At 35.7% G+C, this 24,696-nt stretch overlaps 1 protein-coding gene across 2 annotated transcripts in view; it reads left to right on the plus strand.

Annotated features, from left to right (window-relative positions):
* KLHL32 (kelch like family member 32) overlaps positions 1-24,696 on the plus strand; it is a 232,792-nt gene that overhangs the window by 198,798 nt on the left and 9,298 nt on the right. For both annotated transcript variants that reach the window (XM_049771331.1, XM_049771332.1), the window contains exons 7-8: positions 7,791-8,517; positions 21,217-21,275. In XM_049771331.1, coding sequence (XP_049627288.1) covers positions 7,791-8,517; positions 21,217-21,275 — 786 coding nt within the window. The remainder of the gene's footprint in view (positions 1-7,790; positions 8,518-21,216; positions 21,276-24,696) is intronic.

Genomic DNA, 24,696 nt, shown 5'->3' on the forward strand with positions numbered 1-24,696 from the left:
AACTAAGTTTTAAATAGGAGAATAATTATAACTGCCCCTGGTCAACAGGGCAGAATAAGACTGTGGGCAAAAATACTGGTTCTTGCTTATTCAGCTCAGACAGATAAGTTGTGATAAGAATGTTCTTTTCAGCAGGCTAGAGAGATCGCTCAGGGGGCTGGCTGGAGTACATGTTTTTCATGCTGGGGACCTGGTTTTGATCCCTAGCACTGCAAGCAGTCTTCAAGAGTAGACAGAGTAACCCCAGAGCACTGAGCCAGGAATAACACCAAGCATGACCCAAAAGCAAACCAAAACAAAAGTAATTTTCCACCGGATAGAGTATTTGTGCACTCAGACACAGAAATACTATTACTTTTAGATACTGTCCTAAAGACTTTATCTTATGCACTAGTTGGAAAAGATTTGCTCTTATGTGAACCATTTTTATGGACACAAATTTTATATATACATGTATATGTTGGAAAAATTTGAATGTACTGCTGTGGATGCAATGATATATATTCTTGATTTGGCTATTACTTTTTAGAAAGTTTGTGAGTACATGCATTTTTATTGGTTTGGTATTGCTTTGGTTAGTTATATAGTATAGTATACACATATGAACAAAGAAAATAAGAGTTAGACTTCAAAGTCTCTTATTTTAAAGGATCATTAATTGAATTCAATCCAATAACTTTTGATAATGTTGAAGCTTTAATAAGGAAGTTGGATCTCAACATGAAGATTTGTTAAGATGCAGCATTTGCTTACCTAATTGATGTATTTCTGAAATATATGAGCACGTTATATGGATTAATTAATTAGAGAACACTTTTTTAATTTATAATTATGTACTAATGTAAACATACATAGCATATACAGTATTGCATAGAACAGCAATTAGTGAGGGTAATATGAAAAAAACTGAAGGGAAGAGATTATTTTCTATGCATTTTGTAGTGAGATTTAGTTCATAAAATAGATCTAGAATTTATGTACTTATATGCATACAATTAAATAATCTAAGCTTCACGTTATTTTCTCTAGATACTTGTTTTTAAATATAATAATTTTATCCATACTATTAATATGTGTTTTTTTATATTGAAGCACTCCATAAATAAAACTCATTTCATGATCATCAGTCTGTTTTGAAATTAGTCCATTTATTTTTTAAATTTTAGTTGCTGGAGCAGAAGTACAGTGGGTAGAGTATTTAACTTGAAATGTGGCTGACCCTGATTTGATCTCTGGCACTCTATACGGTCCCCCAAGCCTGCCGGCATGATCTGGAGCACAGAGAGCCAGATGTAAGCCCTGAGTACTGCTGGGTATTGCCCAAAGATCAAAATAAGAATTTTTCTTTTTCATTTAAAATTTACACATTTGGAAATTGAGCGATAGCACAGCAGTAGGGCATTTGCCTTGCACATGGGTGATCCAGAACGGACCTGGTTTTGATCCCTGGTGTCGCATATGATCCCCTGAGCCAGGAGCGATTTCTGAGTGTATAGCCAGAAGTAACCCCGGAACATCACCGGGTGTAGCCCCAAAACCAAAAAAATTAAAAAATAATAAAATTCACACATTTGGGACCGGATCAATAGCACAGTGAGGGAGGGCATTTGCCTTTCATGCAGCTAGCCCAGGTTTGATCCACAGCATCCCATATGGTCCCCTGAGCCTGCCAGGTGCGATTTCTGAGAAATGAACAAACAAACAAATAAATACATAAATAAAATTCACACATTTTTTAAATTTGGGAGATGTGAAACACTTTTTTGGATTGCACCAGAAAAATATATTTTAGGTGCATTTTCATTCTGGAGTCAACTATACCCCATCTGGCATGGACTAAGTTTTCTTGATTAGTCTTCTTTATCTCTTTCTTTGTCTTTCTCTTCTTTCACTTTCATGTGGTCCCCAGAGCCAGGAGCGATTTCTGAGCGAAGAGCCAGAAGTAACCCCTGATTGTCACTGAGCGTGGCCAATAAAAGAAAAAAAAGGAAAATTAATTGGGTATAAAATACAGTGTATAATTTTAAAAATCTGTAATTTTACATTTTAAACTTTCTGCTAATTTTATGTCTAATTCTGATAAATATGACTGCCTTTGATTTTATTTGAAAAACGTGAGCCAGTAACTTCTGATATTTTATCTTATTTTATTACCTGAGAACTTAAAATCCTATCATCTTCATTTCATTGACAATAATTTCAGATAAGAGAGGCCAGAAACATCATGTGAAGGAGTAAAACTGGGGCCTTACATATGGAAGTCCAATGGATTTCCTATTGCAGAACTTTTTCTGAGAGCTTATAAGTTATTTTTTTAATACCACAAAGACAAGATAATAAATAGGGAACTGTAGCCCATGACAGTTAAATATGTAAAGTAATTTATTATGTTTGTTTGAGATAAATAGCTGAAGAACAGTTATAAAAAATTTCCATTTATACAAGTATGTATATGCTTCTTACCAGTCACTATTCTTACTGAGACCTGGGTGAATAGGAATTAATGAATGCTTCTTTCAGAAAGGAGCAATCACTTATCTGTGTAAAATGAGCTGGATTGTATCAAGCATGGTTTCTGAGACATCTCTCTTGACAGTGACAAGTCCCCAAATTTCAGGCTTTCTAGAAAACATCTTGACTGAAAGTCATGTTTCCAAAGTACTCATTAATGTGCCTTTTTAAGTGATTTTTAATTTCTTTTCTACTCTTGTTGAATGTGTTGCCAAAAAAGAAAACTCACTTGATGCTCCTTTTCTGTTTCAGTTCAAATATGCTAGAATTTAGGATGATGGAAAATGGAATAAGCCAGATTAAGTAATATATAAAAAAAAATTAAACCTCTCTTAAGTTAATATTTCTTAGTGTAGTGTTATTATTTTTAATATTTTTAATTTAATTTAATTTTTTAAAGTATCTTTATTTAAGCACCATGATTACAAATATTATTTTTAATACTACTAATTTCTAGAATGGTTAATTTTAAACAAAGGTATAAAATTCTGCTATAGGACATGGAGAGATAGCACAGCGGCGTTTGCCTTGCAAGCAGCTGATCCAGGACCAAAGGTGGTTGGTTCGAATCCCGGTGTCCCATATGGTCCCCCGTGCCTGCCAGGAGCTATTTCTGAGCAGCCAGCCAGGAGTAACCCTTGAGCACCACCGGGTGTGACCCAAAAACAAACAAACAAAAAAATTGCTATAAAGCTAACTATGGTCTTTGAATTCCATCAATAAGTAGAGAATCGGGCCAGAGAAATAGCATGAAGGTAAGGCGTTTACCTTTCATGCAGAAGCTCATCGGTTCGAATCCAGGCGTCCCATATGGTCCCCCGTGCCTGCCAGGAGCAATTTCTGAGCACGGAGCCAGGAAAAACCCCTGAGCACTGCTGGGTGTGACCCAAAAACCACACACACAAAAATAATAATAATAATAAGTAGAGAATCCCTTTTTCTCTGCTTACTGTATTCTTTTTTTTGGGGGGGGGCACACCCATTTGACGCTTAGGGGTTACTCCTGGCTATGCGCTCAGAAATTGCCCCTGGATATGGGACGCCAGGGGATCGAACCGCTGTCCATCCTATGGTAGCGCTTGCAAGGCAGACACCTTACCTCTAGCGCCACCTTCCAGGCCCCGTGCTTACTGTATTCTTGAAATCCTTTAAATGAACTTCAGGACTTTCTCCATCTTCTTAATATAGCATGTCCATGACTCCTGGTGTAGTGAAGTTCATATCATGAAGTGTTTTGAGATAGCTGATTGTTTAGACTTTTCTTTGCTGTCTTTCATTATTTAGATAAGAGTTAACTCTGATTTTAGTGTCTTTTATATTTTTATAAAAGTAAAAGTAATTCAATAGAATTTTATTTGTTTATTTTTACAAAAGCAAAACTGCACAGTATGTATTTTTCTTATGCTCTCAGACTTGCTATCAATTTATAACCCTTATAACTAAGATTTCAGAATATACTTTTGAATGACAGTATGTTATTATCCAAGAGCTATATTGTCTTAACTATAGTATTAAACTTATTGTGTATTTCATCCTTGTAAAAGCAATTCATTTTCATACCTTTTAATTTAAAATCCATAAGCAGCTCTCTCTAATAAGACAGTAATTTAATGTTCATCACTGAAAAGTCTGTTTAAAACTTTCCAATCTAAAGTGTCACCCATGGATCAATAACATATATATCACATGGGGAAGTTTTTGAAATGTAGACAGACACTCAGAACTCTTCCCTCTACCTATTAAACCAGAAATTGTATTTTGATCAGAAACCACAAGAAAGTTGTGTATATGTTACTTAGATCAGAAAAACACTGAATTTAAATCTAAAAGTAAAACTATATTTAGGTAACATTATCTTGAAATTGATTGTAAATTAGTTAATATATAGTTAACTTTGTTATGGAGAAAAGGCAAACTAAAATATGAATTACTTAAAATATTTATAAATGATAAATATGTGAATATTACATAAAATTTAAGTTTAAAATATTTTATTAGGGGCCAGAGAGATAGTACTGTTTGTAAGGCCTTGCATGTTGCTGACCTGAATCTGATCTCTGGAACCCCAGATGTTCTCCCAAGCCTCTCCAGAAGTGATCCTTTAGTGGTAAACTGGAGTAAGCCCTAAGCATTGCCAGGTATGACTCAAAAATAGTTTCAATAGACAAGAAAAAATTCTAGGAAATATAAGCCAAACAAATGTATACAAGAGCTTGTGTAATTAATATAGGGAAAAGCACCATAACACATAGAGAAATAATTGTAATAGAAAGCCAGAAATTAATCAGTGATACAGATACTCCTCGCTTAATGACCTACCTGTTTAGCGACCGCTTGCACTTATGACTATCTCTTCACCGTTATTTTATTTTATTTTATTTTAAATATCCTTTTTCCATCTGTACACTCTACAGTACAGTACTATGGTTATTGGTGCTTTAGCGTACCTACTTTACTAACTGTATGTTCTGTGACACATTGCAGTACTGTGTGTAAATTACACAACCTATGCAAATTAAAACAAGTGGAAGTTTTCAGTTTGATCTTTCTCGTTATCTTACTTATTCAGAATACTGTATTGTCAAGTACTATGCATATACTGTACTATGTATACAGTACATGCAGTTCCTCACTTAATGACCAATTCACTTAACGACCAAGTGGTTGAAACAGAACTTGGTCATTAAGCGAGGAGTATCTGTACTTATTAACAGTGAGGCTGGTTACTTGTTCACTGATAGGGTTTATCTGTTGTTATTGTTATTGTTTTGTTTTTGTTTTTATTTTGCAATGCTTTCTAAAACACAGGGCCTAATACTACTGAAAAACATTAAAAGAAACACACATACATATACACACAAACCTAGTTGTGACTTGATCCTTTTCACATACTAAGTGGTGGTTTGCTAGAAAGAGAAACCAAGTAGTGATAAGAGGAGGCTAGAAGATCAATTGTGATATAGAAATGATTGACTTATGAGGAGAGAAAATAACTATTAAGGGGCAGGAGAGATAGCACAGCAGTAAGGCATTTGCCTTGCATGCAGCTGATTTGAACAGACAGTGGTTCGAATCCCATATGGTCTCCTGAAGCCAGCCAGGAGAGACTTCTGAGCACAAAGCCCTGTGTGCTGCCGGGTGTGACCCAAAAACCAAAAACCAAAAAGAAGAAAATAACAATTGTAGCACTATTTCCTGTGATATCTCTATAAAAATCTAGATTCATTAAGATGTAAGGGTGCATAAAAATTCTTTACAAAGCAAATCCCTTTTGGCTACCCAGAATTACTTGATTAAATTAGGAGCAATACAAAAGTATAAGTTTCAAAAACTTTAACTTGGTGAGTGAAAAATGACCTTTATTAGAATGATTTTTTTTTCCTGAGACTTCTGAAAATCTCTATGGGTAGAGAATGGAACACCATTGATTAAATTGTTGAATTATCTCTATGGGAAAATAACTGGAAATTCATTCCTTGAGACTTCTAAAATTAGGCTATAGGAAAGGCAGGATGTTTCCTGTGGGAGCTTTCTTCCTTTCTGGTAGAGAACTAGTGATTAATGAGGGTGCTTTTCTTCTGCAATATCTTTGACTATTGCTAATGTTACCATAAACCAATAATTTTCATCTGGTTGGTATTTGCTTAACTTAAAGAATGCTACTTCTTAGAAAATCAGTGGTCATTCATCTTTCCACAGTGTCTGCCACCTTAGCTGTGGTCTTCAGTGATCTTTTTATTTCTCTTACTTTGTTATTTATTAAGAGATCTAATTCATGCATATTAGAAAGGAATTCACTTTTTACACTTTCCTTTGGAAGATAAATAGACAAATCCAATGTTTCTTGATTATTCTTAAATAGTTTTTATTGAGACCAAAGTGAATTACAAGTCTTTCACAGTTATGTTTAAGGTATGTTTCTTGATTTTGTATAGCCATTTGTCAAAAGGATAGAGAAACTCTGAAATCATCACATAGTGCTTATAAGAGGTTTAGTGTTTCTTTTAGTATATGTGCTGCTGAAGTGAGCACTTGTTAGTGATTCTTTTCACCAGAAGGAAAACTCAGTTTATATTTGCCAATGATTTTTGACCCAAGAAATTTTCCCCCAATAATATAGTCTGCTAAAAAGGGAAACCCAAAATCTTCTTCCATTGATCATAAGACAGGTAAAACACAAAATTATTCATTCTTCTCAATTATTGCTTTTCATGATAAAGCCTTCAGATCCACATATATATTTTGTCAGATATATAACTTAATGTAGGTGTTCCTAAGAATACCTTATTAAATACAATTGATTGATAAAAGATACATTTCTTTGTACTATTATGTAGAAAGTCATGCACAACATAAATATTAAGTTGTACTAATTAATTTACTTCAGGTGTTTTACAGTGTGGAATTTTTGTTGATGGCATTTTTTTTAAATTATAGATCAATCGTCTTTATTTGTGGCCTAATACGCATAATTTTTTTAAATCTTTTTAGCTCTAGAAAAAAGGTTTTTTAACTTTCATCTGAATGGTGATCTGCACCTACCCCAAATGCCATTGTGTCCATAATGCAAAGATAATCTTTTTTATATTCTGTTTTAGTGAAAATGTTTCCAACAGATTAACAGTATCTTACCTGTGTGAACAACCATTTCTTCAAGATGAAAACAAAGGGGAAAAAAAATCAGAGGTTGCAAAGTTTCTTTTTCTTTTCTTCTTTTTCGTCTATCTCTACTCCGCCTTTTTTTGCTTCCTTATTAATAAGCCTTGGGAAAAGTTTTATCAAAAAAGAATGTTCCTTTTCTTTCAGAATCATTTTGTGGCTGTCATATTGATTTTCTTTCACGTATTTTCTATTTTCTTACATCATTTGTATTACTACTGCATGTTGGCTGATAACATGACACCAGTCACTATTGACAATTTTGTGACTGTGGTGGGTTGTACCAAGCCTTTTAGGCATGACATTTAACAGAGCTTTCATTTTTTTTAAAAAAAAAAAAAACTAGTCACTGTTTATCCTCAAGTAGATACCCTAAGTCCTCATATTTGTCATTGTCCTTAATTTTTAAATAATGTCATAAATTCTCTTGTGTCCTCGGGTTGTAGAAAAAGAAATTTCTCAGCTGGCTAGCCAAATGCTCAAGTGTTACGCTGCAAGAAATATAAATTACATTAGTGTTTGTGAAAATATATGAAGGGACAATAATAGATATTGTAGGGGAGCTTTGTCCCGTCTCTTACTTCTGTCTTCTCCACTCACCTCATCTCCCTCTGTTTCAGCTAGCTGTGAGGTGGTTGGAACACAGCTGCCATTACCAGCACATGGATGAGCTTCTACAGTATATCCGCTTTGGTTTGATGGACGTGGATACCCTGCACACAGTTGCCCTGACCCACCCCCTGGTTCAGGCCAGTGAGACAGCAACAGCCCTTGTCAACGAGGCCCTGGAATACCACCAGAGTATCTATGCACAGCCCGTTTGGCAGACTCGCAGAACCAAACCACGGTTCCAGTCAGACACTCTGTATATCATTGGTGGGAAGAAGCGTGAGGTGTGTAAAGTGAAGGAACTTCGGTATTTCAATCCTGTCGATCAGGAGAATGCTCTCATAGCTGCCATTGCCAATTGGAGTGAGCTGACCCCTATGCCTGTGGGAAGAAGTCATCACTGTGTGGCTGTCATGGGTGATTTCTTGTTTGTAGCAGGAGGGGAAGCTGAGCACCCCAGTGGCCGGACTTGTGCAGTGAGGACTGCCTGTCGCTATGACCCTCGGAGCAATTCCTGGGCAGAGATAGCGCCCATGAAAAACTGCCGGGAGCATTTCGTACTGGGTGCTATGGATGAATATCTCTATGCAGTTGGGGGCAGAAATGAACTACGCCAAGTTCTACCTACAGTTGAACGATATTGCCCCAAGAAGAACAAGTGGACTTTCGTGCAGTCCTTTGACCGATCCCTTTCATGTCATGCTGGATATGTGGCTGATGGTCTTCTTTGGATTTCAGGTAGATCATGCCTCAAATGTTAAATATATAATGCAAACCAAAAGGGGGGGCACTTTTTATGATAGCATTCATTTAAAAATCTTGCTTTGGTGTTTGTGGCCATAGGTGAGCAATTATACTAAGGACACCAATTGAGCTAAAAAACTTTCATTTGTTGAGCAGCTATTTCATACAGAGCAATGCAGTTGGAAGGAACTGACCTTTCTGTGACTTTCTGTGTAACTGGTGGAGTTAAATATCAATATGGATTATTTGCCTATAATACCTAATAAACCAATTGTTTTGACCTGTGTTTCTCAGCAGGGGGCTCTAGGACCCTCATATAACCTTGGCATATTCCAAGAGGGCCACAGTTGAAAATTGCATAACTAGAGGGCCATGGCAGAAGAATATAGAAGAACAATCAGGGTCAAGGAAGCCCCAGAATGGAAACAAAATCAGGGGAGGGCGTAGTAGGAAAAAGATGGAGAAAAACAGATTTCGACAACTTCTGACATTCAAGGATTCTACTGCACATCATAACTTATCCAGATTCCTTTGTTTTTACTTTGACCTTGGTCTACCTGATATGAGTAATGGCATATGACTTCAAAAAGGGCATATGACTTAAAAACCCAGTAATTCCATTTTGATGTATATAGATAGCAATCTAGCTAAGAGACATACTGTCCATTGATTTGAGGAACTTAAATTATTTACTAAAATAATGATTTCATATAATCTAAATTATCACTGTGCCATTTTTAATATTTTGTTCTTATTTAATCTCTAAATCTTATTGATGGGGTGTTGATTAGTTTAAGTTTTAAAAAATGTTTTTTCTTATATACAATGAACTATAATATAATGAGCCTCATCCTCCCATAACCTAACTTCCAAAATTATCCACTTATTTCACCTATTTAATTCATACACTCACACTCCTTTAACTTCTTGAAGATGCTCTTTTTTCTATATGAAAGGAGAATGTAATGCAGACACTATTGGCTTCACATCATCAAACACTGGTTCCCATCTATTCATGAAGAGACTTACAATGTTCTTTGAAATGTTAGACTAGCAAGGTAGAGAAACATGTACTTTCTGTTAGTTGGAGGATATTTATTTTACAATGTAAAAAGAAATTGTTTAATTTGTATGTGAAGTACAAAGAATAGGGGAAATATACATATATATGTATATATATGTATATATATATACTAAGATTAACTTAGAGGTTTTCATTTAAAGAAGTCACTCAATCTTAAGGGAAGGTATTTCAGCTTCCTAGTCCAGTCTCTAGTTTCACATTGTCACACACACACACCACTCTTAAATTAAATTCATTTGAACTCTGTGCATTTTTCTTTCTGCTGTCCTCAATAACTAGGGAGACAACCATGGTCTCAGTTCCTCTGAATGGTCCCATGATTATCTGCAATTGATTAATTTTTATTAAAGAAGATAGCTCAAGCCAGGGCTTAGGTGTTCAATAATTAATAAATAAAAGTAACATTAAGACTAAACAGGGGATAAATTATTTGGATCCACTGATTGCAAGCCCAGTGTACCACATAAATATTAAATATGAGTGTGCATGTTAAATAAGTAGAGCTCTTTAAATGAAACCTCATTTTTCTGTTGACTTAATTACTTTTCTTCATATTTTTTATTAATTAATAAGATAATCACTAAGATTGTATCCTGTTAACCTTCCTGGAGAACCTTTAGACTTGGCTACAAATAAATCTTTGATACTAGAAGGAACATACCTATACTTAATTTGGACAGCAAAACATGATAGATTTATGAAAATAATGTAATTTATGTTTTCTGCCATTTAGATCCCTTCCATGGACTCATTTAGTTTTCATGTATCATTTATGTACTGCACTCTAAAGTTTGCAATGCATTTAAAATTTGTGTATGAATTTCTCATAAATATTTTAATAAATTTATTTTTCACTATAAAACTAGCTTTTCAAAAATGCTGGAGTTTTCTTAACAAAGTCAAAGGTAGAATGACTTAATACCTTCTTTATCTTTAAGAAAATATACTAGCTCATCTTAGACTTGCTAGTTCTATCATCCTGATATCAACCTGACTTCTCTTTCAATATGGGTCTATGTGTTTTGTTTTCTGTTTTATTAAAATATTGCCTTTTATAGCTCATAGTGCTGCATCACTTTCTTTTTCTCTACTATGAAAGGGAATACATTTTCTTTGTTCTCTTTTGCTGTCTAATGTATGCTGTATGTGTTAACCACACTTAATGAAAACAATCACAATTTTCTCAGGTTTGTTTCTCCCTACAGTATACTTGAGATGAAATACTCACTTTCCTGTGTACAGTACAATACCATTAATTGGAAAGAAGAGGAAATCACCAGTGACATTTCTAATACCTTCAGTTGTCTGCCTCTTTCCTCAGGCCTGGCTTATAATAAATCAATTGTGAATCTAACCATGGATAGGGAGGGGTGACTAGATTTGCTAATGGGTTCCTTAAAAAAAATGAATATGTTTCACTCTATCATTGATTTAGAAGTGTTACTCTTGATTTATTGGAGCAGATGAAAATGTTTGAGGCTATTCCTCATTCTTTACCAAATAGCCAAGTATTTCCAGTTTAATTGATGGAAGTTTGGTTCCTTGGCATCTATCTGGTATATTGCAAGCATTGCCTGAGGTGGAGATAGTAAAGATTATAGAATATGGATTTTAGGGGCTTATTTATAGTTCATGGAACACAGAATGAATGTTTCTTTAGAGGTGAAACATTTTCAATATGCTTAATCCCCCCTCCACCTTTTCTCTTGTTCATTTTGGGGTCGGGTTCCCTTAAAGCCCGCCCATGGTTTAAAAAGTGCCACAAGAGGAGAGAAACTCAGAAAAAATCAGGCTCTATGGCTATGCTTATTGGCATTTCATTTAGAAATGGTTACGTTTCACAGGCCCTGCCAGCATTTGACATTGTGACTCAATTCATAAATTCTTCACACCATTTCTACTTGAAATTCACAACATTAGCATTAAATATTCTCCAATTGTATTTTAGAAGATACATCGTGACAATTTAAGCTATTTTTTGGGAATTATTAAACATTTGTTTTTGTGAGTAAAATTAATCCTAAATTTACCTTTTCTCTTTGGTCAAGTGGCAGCAGAATAATAGAAAGTATAACGTTCATGCTTTAAAACACTAAAACAGGGGTAAATGCTACACACTTACTCAAAAGTAGATTTAGAGGGCTTTTTTCTGCTGGTGATATCTACATCTTTATGCTCTAGTGTGATCACAGATAAATAAAATTACTTCAACAAAACATACTGCCCTCTATGGAGCTGAAAATCAGTTTTTCAGATATTACATTAGTGAAAGAAAAACATTTAAAGTTTCTTGAACTCCCTAGACTATATGTTTATTTCTATCTTAATTAAATGTTAAATGCATATGGCACTTGCATTTCCCAGCATAGCTTTAATATATTCAAACCTAACAAAGGGACCTTGGTTGTCTAGTTTTCATTAATGTTAGATCACTATAAGATCATTAACATTTAAAAAATACTATAACTATCTCTGCTAACATTATTTTACTGGAATCTCAATATAAACAAGGTCTTTGCCTCACAAAGTGTTTGTCTTGCACACAGCCTACCCAGGTTCAATATGGCGCCCCTTTTAATTCCTCTAACCCCATCAAGCATAACTTTTGAACATAGAGCTAAATCAAGGAAGCCTTGATTACAGCAAGATGTGGCCCAATTAAAAACAAGCAAACTGACAATATTGGAAACTGATAGGGCATTAAAAGCAGATTATGCTGGGCTGACATGAAGTGGTAGCCAAACACATACATGTGAGACTGGCTCTATTTCTTACCAAATAGGAGAAGATTCCCAGTATTGCTGTGTTTTCTGGATTAGTATTGGAGCACCAGAGTAGAGGATGACTTGTGTCCTATGTTGGTGAACTGTGAGAGATCAGACTTATTAAACTTAATTTTTTAGGGGGCTCAATAGTATTCAATGTTCACAAGGACCTCCACTTATATATCCTAAATAGGTCATATAGGGTTAGATGACAGTAGTCTTCCAAGGCACAAGGCGGAAAGAATTTCGTTCAAATAAATAAGTAGTTTTACAAAAGTTAGGCACATTAAACCTAACTTAGCCTTAGGTCTGTTGAGTACTTACTACTCACCCATAAGCCCATCTTGTCTTCATGTTTCAGCTTATTGGACCAATCATTTCAGCAATTCTCTTACCCCTGGTAAGCAAGACTATGTTAGATAGTTCTATGGTACATTTTGCCTTGTAAGATGAGTCCTCTGTGAGCCAGTTGACAACAAGGCAGGGTAATAGTATATGTTCAATCTCTGAAGCCCTATTTCAAATACCTACCATTGATGTCTGACTTACTTCTTCATTGGTTATAATTTTCTTTCTTTAGAACATCTTCTTTAAAATCGAAAGAAAAGACCTTGTCTGTATTTCTCAGAGAAAAAAGAAATGGAAAGTTTTCTCACAAAAAGTCTGATGAAGTTCATTAAGAAGGAGTTAGAGTGAGGAGATAGATGAGTAAGAGATAGTATGAAATGGAGCAGGGAAAAAGGTTGGGATAGATTATTGAGGAGAAGACAGTGGAAGGAGAACTAAAGAAGGAGCATGACTAGCTTTGAAAGGAAAAAAAATGGCTAAAAATAAAAAGAATGGGCAGAGGAGGAGATCCAGTCAAAGGAGGAATTTTCTTTTTAAAGAGTGCAGTTAAAGTGCAGTAGGCTGGGCCCGGAGAGATAGCACAGCGGCGTTTGCCTTGCAAGCAGCCGATCCAGGACCAAAGGTGGTTGGTTCAAATCCCGGTGTCCCATATGGTCCCCCGTGCCCGCCAGGAGCTATTGCTGAGCAGACAGCCAGGAGAAACCTCTGAGCACCGCCGGGTGTGGCCCAAAAACCAAAAAAAAAAAAAAAAAGTGCAGTAGGCTTCGCAGTAAAGAACTTGCTTTTGGTTAGACACTGAGTTAGATTTCCATTACTACAATCACAAATTTTTTTCTATCAAATGTATTAAGCACAATTAAAGAGAAGGGAAAGAGAAAATGAACCAAAGGACTATAAGAAGCTTCTAAAGGCTATCACTTAAACCATATTTGAGGTACCAGGGAGAGTAATAAGTCCACCTCTGGTCTTACAATATTGAAAGCATACAGGGGCCTGAATAGGCAAGTGGTCATAAAAAGAGTAAAATAAAACTCTGACAGTATTGTATTGAGATGGAAGCCGAAGATAAATGAACTACTCAATATCTTTAAAAGAACTAAAATGTTTGAAAGAATAAAATAACAAGCATATCACAAACATTGTCCTAAACAATAAACAAAGTTTTCTTGCTAAGCTGATTTCTCCTTCTCTTGAAGCAGCAGTGTTGTTTTTTATTTGAATGTTTTGATTTATTTTTCTTTTTTTCAGGCCACACCCATTTGATGCTCAGGGGTTACTCCTGGCTAAGTGCTTAGAAATTGCCCCTGGGTTGGGGGGACCATATGGGACTCGGGGGATCCAACCGCGGTCCTTCCTTGGCTAGCGCTTGCAAGGCATACACCTTACCTCTAGTGCCACCTCACTGGCCCCAAATGTGTTTTGATTTTTTTAACCCTCACATTATTGCTCAGAAAGTGAAGCTTAAAGAAGTTAAATGCTATTTTGTAGTTATACAGCTAGTATTTGCTAATGTTAAATTTGATCATTGTCTCTGAATTTTGAAAACTTATGTTTCCCATTAAGCCACACAAAATATTTGTTTATAACATCAATAAAATTCTCAAAATACATCCTCACATTATACAAAGACTATCCAAATAACATGACTTAATATTAAAAAGATCCTGAAAATAATCATACCTGGAGATTAGGATCAACCATGAGTTTATTACATGTGCATCTTTCTCAGAAAACAGAGCTGAACTACATGTCTTCCTTTCTGCAATTCTATTGTTCCTTTTATAAAATCAATGGTAATATAAAATTAAAATGCAGAAATAAACTTAAGTGTTTCTGTTTAAGGTGAAATTACTCTAAAACATAATTTAGAATAGTTTAACTTTTTTAAACATAGTACATTATAATATAATACTCTGGTGTCCTTTAATATTAGCAGTTTAAGCAATATTTTAAAATTTGGGGCTGAAACAATAAAACAGTGGATAGGGCATTTGTCTTGCGTGTGGCCAACCTGGGTTTGATCCCCGCATCCGATATGGTCCCAGGAGTCTGCCAGGAGTAACCTCTGAGTACCACTGGGTTTGGCCCAGAAGCAAACAAAAATTGATTTGCTGAATTCCAAAAATCCCTCTCAAAGAAAAAGTTGCCTTTGTTTGGATGATTCATTTGTGTCTGACAAGATGAGATCTCGAAAAAAAGTTTAAAATAAAGAATGAGCTAAAATGTTCTACCTAAGAATATGGGAACAATGTCATTTCTGGTGTTTATTATTAGGCCACACAGATAGGTGCTCAGGACTTACACCAGGCTATGCTTTCCTTGCAGGGCTCAGGACATACCAGGCTCAGCATCTTGAAATGTAATTGGCTTAACCCCTAATATCACCTTAGCCTTTATACATATTATTTCTGAAACTCCCATGAGGAAGGAAAGAGATGAAAACTATATCAGTGAGAATTGAAGACTAACTGAAGATTTGGTGAGGGTTATTTCCCACCCATCCTAGGTGATGTTATCTCCTGGGTGAGAGATAAGAAATCAACAAGCATGTAGCAAAGTCAACCCCTAGAATCAGGCTAAGGTAGTTTTGAGACATAATATTGCCAAGAACATGCAGAAGTCTATAGAGACATGGGCTCAAGTTTCTACATAGTGAGAAATGGGAGTTAGTGTGCATTTTATTGCATCTTTAAAGGGAATATGACATCTGTATTGTAGTAGATTTTATCCTTGATTATGCTGCTTATTTATAAAAGCACAAAGCATATATTTTACATACATAAAGGTCACAAGTGTATGTTTTTCACATCAAGTGGAATTAATATAACATATTTTCAAATACAGCAAACTATAGATATTTTGTGCAACTGAGGACTTTCTTGTTGATGTTGAGTATATTAATTAACCTTTACAGGTCTGGAGCGGTGGTGCAAGCGATAAAGCATCTGCTTTGCACACACTAGCCTAGGATGGACCTTGGTTGGATCCCCCGGCATCCCTCATGGTCCCCAAGTCAGGAATGATTTCTGAGCACATAGCCAGGAGTAACCCCTGAGTGGTACCGGGTGTGGCCAAAAAAAGCAAACAAAGAAAAATTAGCCTTTACATTTGTGTGATTTCCGCAAATTAAACAGAAAGAGTATGGATACTAGTTTTAAATTATTGCCTATTTTAAGTATGCTTCTATGCAAGTTGTTAATTTAATAGAAATATTCTTGGCTTTATTGTTTATTTAGAATTATAAACACACTTGACACAGATTTCAAAAATATGGGCGGTCTAGTACCACATAAGAATAGATCAGAAAGTTTACTTTTGCATTTAGTATAATCTATGGTAATCCTTTTATTGAAGACTAATGTTAGGTTTGGCTCTCTAAAAATGACTAAAATAAACACACCTAGTACTAGATCATCCTTTTGACTATCTGACTGGATTTTAGTCTTTTGCAATTTGCAGTAAGTTCACATTGGAAAAACTTAAGCAAGTAAAGAAGATAAAAGTCTTTGCTATTCATTTAAGTCAACCAATATTTTTTTCTTATTAGAAAAATCATGACAAGAAGTCTATATCAGACTACAAAACTACTCCTTTTATTTGTTAAATAGTCTTTTTACATATTCATCTGGTCAAGTGGGCACACCTGGTTCTGCTCACCTGGTTTTGCACACCTGGCTCTGCACTCAAATATCATGCCTGGTAGAGCTACAGGGACCATATGGGGTATCTGGGATTAAACCCGGGCCAGCCACATGCAAAGCAAGAATCTTACCTATTGTACTATCTCTAGTCTTAGGATAAAAAATGGTCATTTAAAAAATTATTTCATGCATACTCATTCATGGAAATACTAACAAATTTCTGTAAACAAAACACAGCATTGTAGTAAATGATTTTTGTTTTATGAATTGCCTCTAAATCTTTTGTGAATGCACTCTACTTTTTATAGACTGCACAAGAGAAAGATCATTATATGCATTTCCAACCTGGCATCTCTTCCCTAAAATGGGCATGTACACAGTTTTTTGCATCCTGCTCAGTCCTGGAATGGTATGAGCACCACGCACAATAGGTAACAAAGGTTTCCACAGAATACTTGCCAATAAGACTTGATTTCTCAAGAAGTCATTTCTGGTAAATAAAAATTGATAAAACTTCATAAAAAAAACTTTGTAGATCTGCTACACTAGATGTTCCATGAGGTGTTTTCTAAATGCATTCTCATGAGGACTTTTATATACACTGTCTATACAAGCCATTCTTTGTTTTCATGCACAACAAATTCAGGTGTTTATTGAGTTCACAATAATGGAGGTAGACATTGCTCATTTAGAAGTTGCTTGTCATTCTCTGTGTAGTATGTATCCATCCATTCAGCACAGAATTTTGTAAGAATTTTGTACTGAAGAGCTTAAGAAAAATGCTTTGCTCTTGTCTTGACGACAGAAAGCATTTCTCACTATGGTAGCATGGTGGTAACTTTTCATTCTCTCTGGCAATTTTTTAAAGACTTCTATGACTTTGGGGAAACCTGCAGTATATTGTTAAGTCATGGTTCAGAAGTATAAGACATGGTTGTGCATTTTCTATTTTGGCTGTAAAATCTTAACTTTGACTGTGGCACTTCGAGTTAGGAGGACTTTGGCTTTAAAAATGGATGCTGATATGAGATGGCATACTTAATGACAGATGTATCTATAGAAAGCTGTTAAGATGCAGATTATCCCCCCTGGGGTGGGGGAGGGAGATCAAAACTGCCAATCTATAAAATATACTCGATAGAGCAAGGCATGGAATCTATCTTTGCAAGTGCTTTGATTGCAGGGGACAGTATAGCAGCATGTGGCATCATAACCCAGAGCAGACAAATCAGCTTGATGACTTTCAAAGCCAAGAATACTGCTGCAGGCAAGGGTACTCCAGTCTAGGAGAAATTAAAACATATAGAGACTGTTATTAATTCCATATCTATTTTTGTATAGTCAAATCTGTATGCAAATCCTTAGCATCTCATTTCAGCAGATTAATCTAAAAGTGAAGAGTGTTATGTGAAGGGAATGTAATGATAAAGCTCTGCAAATGAGTAGCACTGTGAAAGAAATGTGGGCTGCAAACTTGGATCTTTTCTAATTTATTTGTTTGTGCTGAAAATAAGTGGTTTTTCTTTATATACCTATTTGTGAGTTCCTTCAAAGGAGCAAAGCATTACAACAATTCCTAAGATTTCCTGACATGACAAAAATTAAAACACTAGGTTTCTTTAGACACTCCTGTAGTTAAACCTTCTAGAAGTAACAAACAAATAGCCAAGGACTTATACTTTCAACTAAGAATCCAATATCTTATTTCTAAACATTGTCACAAGAGTGAAATTTCTATGTTATGGTAAGGAATCTAATTACTGAGTGTCAATTAAGAAAAAAGCATAATAAATACATTTATGAAGGTAGTAAATATTAATTCTGTTAAGCACATTAAGATAAATTGCTTGAGAGTAGGGTTGTAATCGCTCCATTCTAGTTCATTGCTATACATTTTATCTATAATTGGCAGAGTTTGAAACATAAAGTAGTTTAAATAGTTTCAAATGGTGTCAAAAATAGATGACTGTGGTAAGTATTAATTCTGTTCTGTATTTCTAAAGTAAATAAAGGAGCCATCAGGGTTTAGAAATATGGTTGGGAGTTTTGATGTCTGTTTCCTATCATTTGGTGAAATGACTATAAGATAAATAGACATTAATATGGTGGTTATGGTCCAAAGCAAAAACACTTGGCAATCATTTTAACCTGAAGAACTTTTAAGTCTCAGTGGATCTGATTATTCTTGTAGAGATATGCTGAGAATTGTACATTCTACTTTTCATCTAATAAGATAAAGAAGATTGGGAGTTAAAAAAACAAGCCACCTTTATATTTATTTTTGCATACATTTTGACTATGGGCCCTTCAGCCTCAGTTCCCTTAACTGTGTTTTCTCTTCCTTTGATTTCATTTTTAAAAAGAGACATTCACTGTGAGATTCAGGGAATTTTTGAGGTGTGAAGCTCACTTCTCTCTATACTTTGTAAGTTTCCTTCATAAGAAAGCTTTAATTGAATTTGAAGATCATTTCAATATTTAAAGAGAATTTTTAAAATGCCTGGGCAAAGTGATAATACAGTACTTGGTTTGCATAAAACCAACTTGGTTTCCATCTCAGTATCACATAAGGCTCCCAAAAGCACCACTAGGAATGATTCCTGAGTACAGAGCCAGGAGTAATCTGTGAACCTTGCCAGGCGTGGCCCCCAAATGAAAACATCGGAACTGCCTTTAATGGGGACCTGTGAGATAGTAAAATATTTTCTTTGATCACTGCTGTAGTAGTTGCAACCCTGGTTCAAATCACAGATAACACATAAGCTGCCCAAAGCACTATTGGGTTTACTTCTGAGTTCACAGCTACAAATAGTTCCTGGGCCCAATCTTCCTGTTTAAAAAAAAAAAAAAAAGCCTAGGTTTAGGAGATAGCCAAGGGCTATAGTGCATGCTAGAGTGCAGAGAAGTCCAAGTTTGATGCTCGCCACTGCCTGGTCTCCCAAACACTAGTGGCCCGCACTGCTCTGAGTCAAAAACAATTTTTTGTTTGTTTGTTTGTTTGTTTGTTTGTGGGTCACACCCAGAAGCGCTCAGTGATTACTCCTGGCTCTAAACTCAGAAATAGTCCTGGCAGGCTCGGGGGACCATATGGGATGCTGGGATTCGAATTACCGTCCTTCTGCATGCAAGGCAAATGCCCCACCTCTATGCTATCTCTCTGGCCCATTCCCCCAATTTTTTTTCTTGAGTCAAAAGCATTTTTCACCAATAACAACCCTGGCGAATTCTGTGAGATTAATAACTATCTCTTCACAGGGGCTAAAAGGATTATAATTGGCACAGACTTGTTCCCTTCCTTGTATGTGTCCATTATTGATTAATTTTTCTGACTGTGTTGAGAATTTTATTCTAATTTTTTTGGATTTTGGTAACTTGACTTCTAACCATAGGGTTGAGGATGAGGTTTTATCAAGATTATTCTAATGGGGAGAGAAACCAGAATGCAGGCTGAAATTAATTCCTGATAGAGGGACAAAAACAATGGATGTTGGAAAATTCTAGGGTGAGCTAATGGGAAAAGCATCGAAGTATTTTGGGGAGAAGGGCAGTATGATATATTGAGCAAATTTAGTTGTCTCTGATGTTTTCCCCTATAATTAGACCTCTTGTGTTTGCTGTTTGATGACAGTCAAAATTATGCTCCTACCTTCCCAAAGAATGGAGATACCAGGGCTCTTGATTATTGGTTATATGTTAATAGATGACTTTGAGGTATTTGAGCTATGTTTCTGGTTGTAAAACCTGCAAAATTATTTACATCTCAAAGAGATAGGGAAAGAACTTATAATTAGTTTTCTAAAGCTTTTCTTCTTCAATAAAAAAGGAAAACCAGGGGGCTAGAATCAAGAGGCCTGTCTAAAGTTTTGTTAAACTGGAGAAAATTTTAAGGCTTTCTTTCACAATATTATATATATATATATTATATATATATACATATATAATGTAATTTGAATAAGGAACTTCTAAAAGTCCTAATTTTAGATCTTTGCTTCAAAAAAAAGCTGCTGCTTTCTGATACTAAAATAGAATGTTTTCATTTGATATCAGCCTCTAGAACATAATGGTCTCCTTACTGGGATAAAATTTTGGAAATACCTATATGAAGTATCTCTAAAAATAAATTTGGGGTTCTAATCTTTTTATTATTTTATTTCATAACATTTCATAACATCTGCTGTTATAGCCTATAGCATTGGCTCTAGATAGTTTTTGCTAAGTAACATCTTTTCTCCGATAATTTTCTTCTACCTTGCTATCAAGGTGTCAGCATTAACACTTAACACTAAGATTAACTGATACTGTAAAATTGTGCATTTAGCTAAGGGTGAGAATTGGAGCTAGAGCAATAATTGCACAGCGAGTAGGGCATTTGCCTTGCACGAGCCCACTGGGTTTGATCCCAAGCATCCCATATGGTCCCCCAACCCTGCCAGGAGTAATCTATTAGTGTAAAGCCAGGACACTGCCAGGTACAAGCCCCCAACCAAATTTTTTCCCATGAAACTACAAAATTATCCAACATTGTGCAGAACTGGTCTATACATACTGTTATCATCGTCATCCACTTCCCGTTCATTGTCCCTCTTGCAAGTCCTGCAGAGCAGCTTGCCAAAACCGGGAGCCTCTTGGCAATCTCAACATCCGTATTTTCTCTTAACTGGAGTGCTTCAGAAATGTTTCTTGAAAATTAAACTGCTTCAACAATGAGCTTCTTAATTATGTCATGGGTTCACCACAAGGGTATACAAACAGATACTCGGCAGTAGCTAATTTTCCTTAAATTGTATCTCATTCTAGGTTGGAATATCCTGTCTCTTATTCATGAAAATCTCTAACACATGTTAATCCATTTCAGGTGGAGTGACTAACACAGCACAATATCAGAACAGACTAATGGTATATGAACCTAACCAGGTAAGAATCATATAAGAAAAGCTCATTACCAATTAAAACGATTTTTAAAAGATTTCCACAGTAATCAGAAAAAATTTTTTTGCCAATTTTTAAATGTATGAATCTTTAATGTGTATAGGCAGGAAAAAAAGCATCTGGATCGACTGCATTCTATTTCTTTTTCTCACAAAAATTTAAGCTAGCTCGATTTTATGCTACATGCAATGTTCAACTATTTCAGAGTTTTTAATAATGTTTCAATAATGAAGATATGTTGAATTAGATTTCTATTGCCTGTTTATATTCAGATACTTCTAAAGGAAGAATGTTTATTATCTTGTTACTATATCATTTTCGAAGTACCCACCTAGCAAGGGAGTATGCACCTAATTTTATTATTCCCAAATAAAATAGCTATTTAAATTAACATAGTCAAATTGTCCTAGAATAGTGTCTAGGAAAAGATCAAAGTAGTAATATCTAAAGAGGCTGTTTATCATCCAGCAAGTAGAACTGGAAACATTTTGATGTCTTTTATTTTTTTCTCATGCACACAATGATTTTTATCCACCTCAAAGGAATATTCTCATTCTTTTCTTCCATTACAATATCAGTTTTTGAGCCAAATATGTAACTTGCCAATTTTCTGATTTGGGTAATGCTAATATTTTTCTGAGACAAAATTTCAAAACTATTTGATTTGTGGGTTTACTTTTATCAGTTAAAGATACTGAAATATTTTTTAAAAAAGATTAACTTTGACAAACTCAACTATCAAAAGTACTTCCAGAATGATTGCAGTTCATTGGTAATCTTTTATATATTAATTTATTTTCTTTTAATTGCTCAATTCTACTTTCAGTAAAGGTAGGTGTCTCTTTGTAAGTGTATTTCCCAATGTCATTAGTGAAGGTAGGTGTTAGAGAGCACATATCTATAACCCAGACGTGTTCAGAGGGTTCATTAAGTGCAGTTGCCTGACTTTGGTGTGCACATGGTTAAAGAGCAAGAAGGTGTTAACATTTCTCAAATGAGTTCTGTTTCATGTTTGTACACACATGCTCTTTTTAAAAATTCTACTGGCATATTGTTTACAGTGGGTCCTGGAAAACATCACATCTGCTTGCATCTTGCTCGGAATCTCAATAACTCTATCATTCAGCCCTGGTGCTTATTTCTCTTCTAGGCCTTTGTGGAGACTCGATAATGCCTGCCATCTGCCACAGAGCACATCGCTACCTGCCAACCGGCAGGCTGGGGTGACCTCTGCTTCCCCACCACTGATTAGTATTCACACGCTAGCTTATTAGGAATGACCCCACCAGGCCTCTCTGTTTCTTTGCCTTTGCAGCGGTTGGTGGCTCACCTGGCAGGCACGGGAGTGAAGGAAGCTAAAGATATAATCAGGGGATGCAGGCGGGCTTTGCAAGCCAGATGGCATCCATAGTCTTATGGCAGGGACCCGACTGCTAATGCAAACATTGATTCCTAATACAATAAAGGGGTTGCCTCATAGAAAATACCTAAGGAAAGTGTCATCAGAGTTTTGAATCAAACCTACTCAAGTGTAATGTATTTCAAATAATTCTTAGCCGCAAGTTTTGACAATTTTTTTTTTTTTTTTGTGTGGTTTTTGGGTCACACCCGGCAGTGCTCAGGGTTTATTCCTGGCTCCATGCTCAGAAATTGCTCCTGGCAGGCACGGGGGACCATATGGGACGCCGGGATTCGAACCGATGACCTTCTGCATGAAAGGCAAACGCCTTACCTCCATGCTATCTCTCCGGCCCCTAAGTTTTGACAAATTTTTTTTAAAGGAGACATTTAAATGCAAGGAAAATCTTACAGCATGCCCAAAAAGGGGAAGCTCAGAAATGCAAGTCTTTGAAAGTATTCAACCACTCCCTTTTTGTTGTTGTTGTTGTTTTGGGGGCCACACCCAGTGACGCTTCTGGATTTCTCCTGGCAATGTGCTCAGAAATCGCTCCTGGCTTGGGAGACCATAGGGGACGCCAGGAGATTGAACCGTGGTCGGTCTGTTTGCTTGCGCTGGCAAGGCAGGCGCCTTACAGCTTGTGCCACTGCACCTGCCCCTTTTCTAGTTGTTTTTTTTTTTTTTTTGGGTGGGGGGAATGTATCCTTCAAGAAATGAGCTAGCAGAGGTCCTGGAGAGATAACACCAAGGTTAGGGCGTTAGCCTTGCATGTTCCTGACCCAGGTTTGATTCCTCAAGGAATCAAATGACCAGGGGCAAGCCTTGAGCACCATCGATTGTGGCCCCTAAACCACAGACAGACACACACACACACACACACACACACAATTAAAAATGAGTTATATATGCTTTAATAGGACAGTATTTTTATGGAACTTTTTTTGCTTCTCTCTACAGCTTTGTGAACTTGTGAAACTTTGTTTATTCAAAATATCATGATTTTCTGGTTAAAATCCAAAGTGTTCTTGGCAAAAATGAATCTGGATTCTTGTACATTAGCATTTATGTTGAGAGGAAACAGTGAAATTTACTTGTACATTACTTAGTTGATACTTGAAAATTAAGTTATATTTGATTTACAGATTTTATATTTTGTTAATTTATAACCTTATTTTAAGAAGATTTTCCCCATTTTTTGTTTTTCACTATTAAGTCACTAGCACCAAATATCAAGAATTTCTCTAAAATAATTATATAAAAGTCTTCTATCAAGAAAAAGAAGGATATGCCTAGAAATATCTTTTTCCAATTTGGCAGAAGCTGTGATTGTAAATATGTTAAAATATGTCGTACAAAGGGAAAAGAAGAATTTGTTGCTGTATAAAATCTTAGCTCTTGAGAGATTAAATCTTGATCTCTGATACTTAATTTTGGAAAAAAAACAGTATAGATGCCCTCAGACTATATTTAGCAAGGAGCCTCGGTGAGTTAGTGATTATTATCACTGTTTTTAATGAATCTATTTATTGGACACTTGTTAAGGGCCTGGCAATATGGTTTATAATTTTTATTTTGCAGAAGAATTCTGTAAAGTTTCAGTTTACACAAGAAGCTAAGTAAGGGGGTGGAGAGATAGTACAATGGGTAGGGTGCTTACTTTGTACACAGACAACTTGTCTTCAGACCCTAGTATTCTATATTGTCCCCCCACCCCCAAACACTACCAGGAGTGATCCCTGAGCAGAGTTAGTGTGGCCTACAAAATGAAACAGAAAAGGAAGCTAAGTGAATTACATGTTAAAGGTCACATATAAGTTATAAACACTGGTTTCTGGATCCAGAGTATGCTATATTTTATGTCACCATACCTGGTATAGTTAATTGTACACAGCAACTCCTGAAATTTTTCCCAAGTAAATTTTCATTTGGATGATAAAGACATTATGAAAATACTGACACCCTCATTGGTTGCTTTTATAATATGTAAGATGTTTACTAAAATACAAC

Source organism: Suncus etruscus, chromosome 4 (genome assembly GCF_024139225.1).
Source record: "Suncus etruscus isolate mSunEtr1 chromosome 4, mSunEtr1.pri.cur, whole genome shotgun sequence".
Taxonomy (NCBI): domain Eukaryota; kingdom Metazoa; phylum Chordata; class Mammalia; order Eulipotyphla; family Soricidae; genus Suncus; species Suncus etruscus.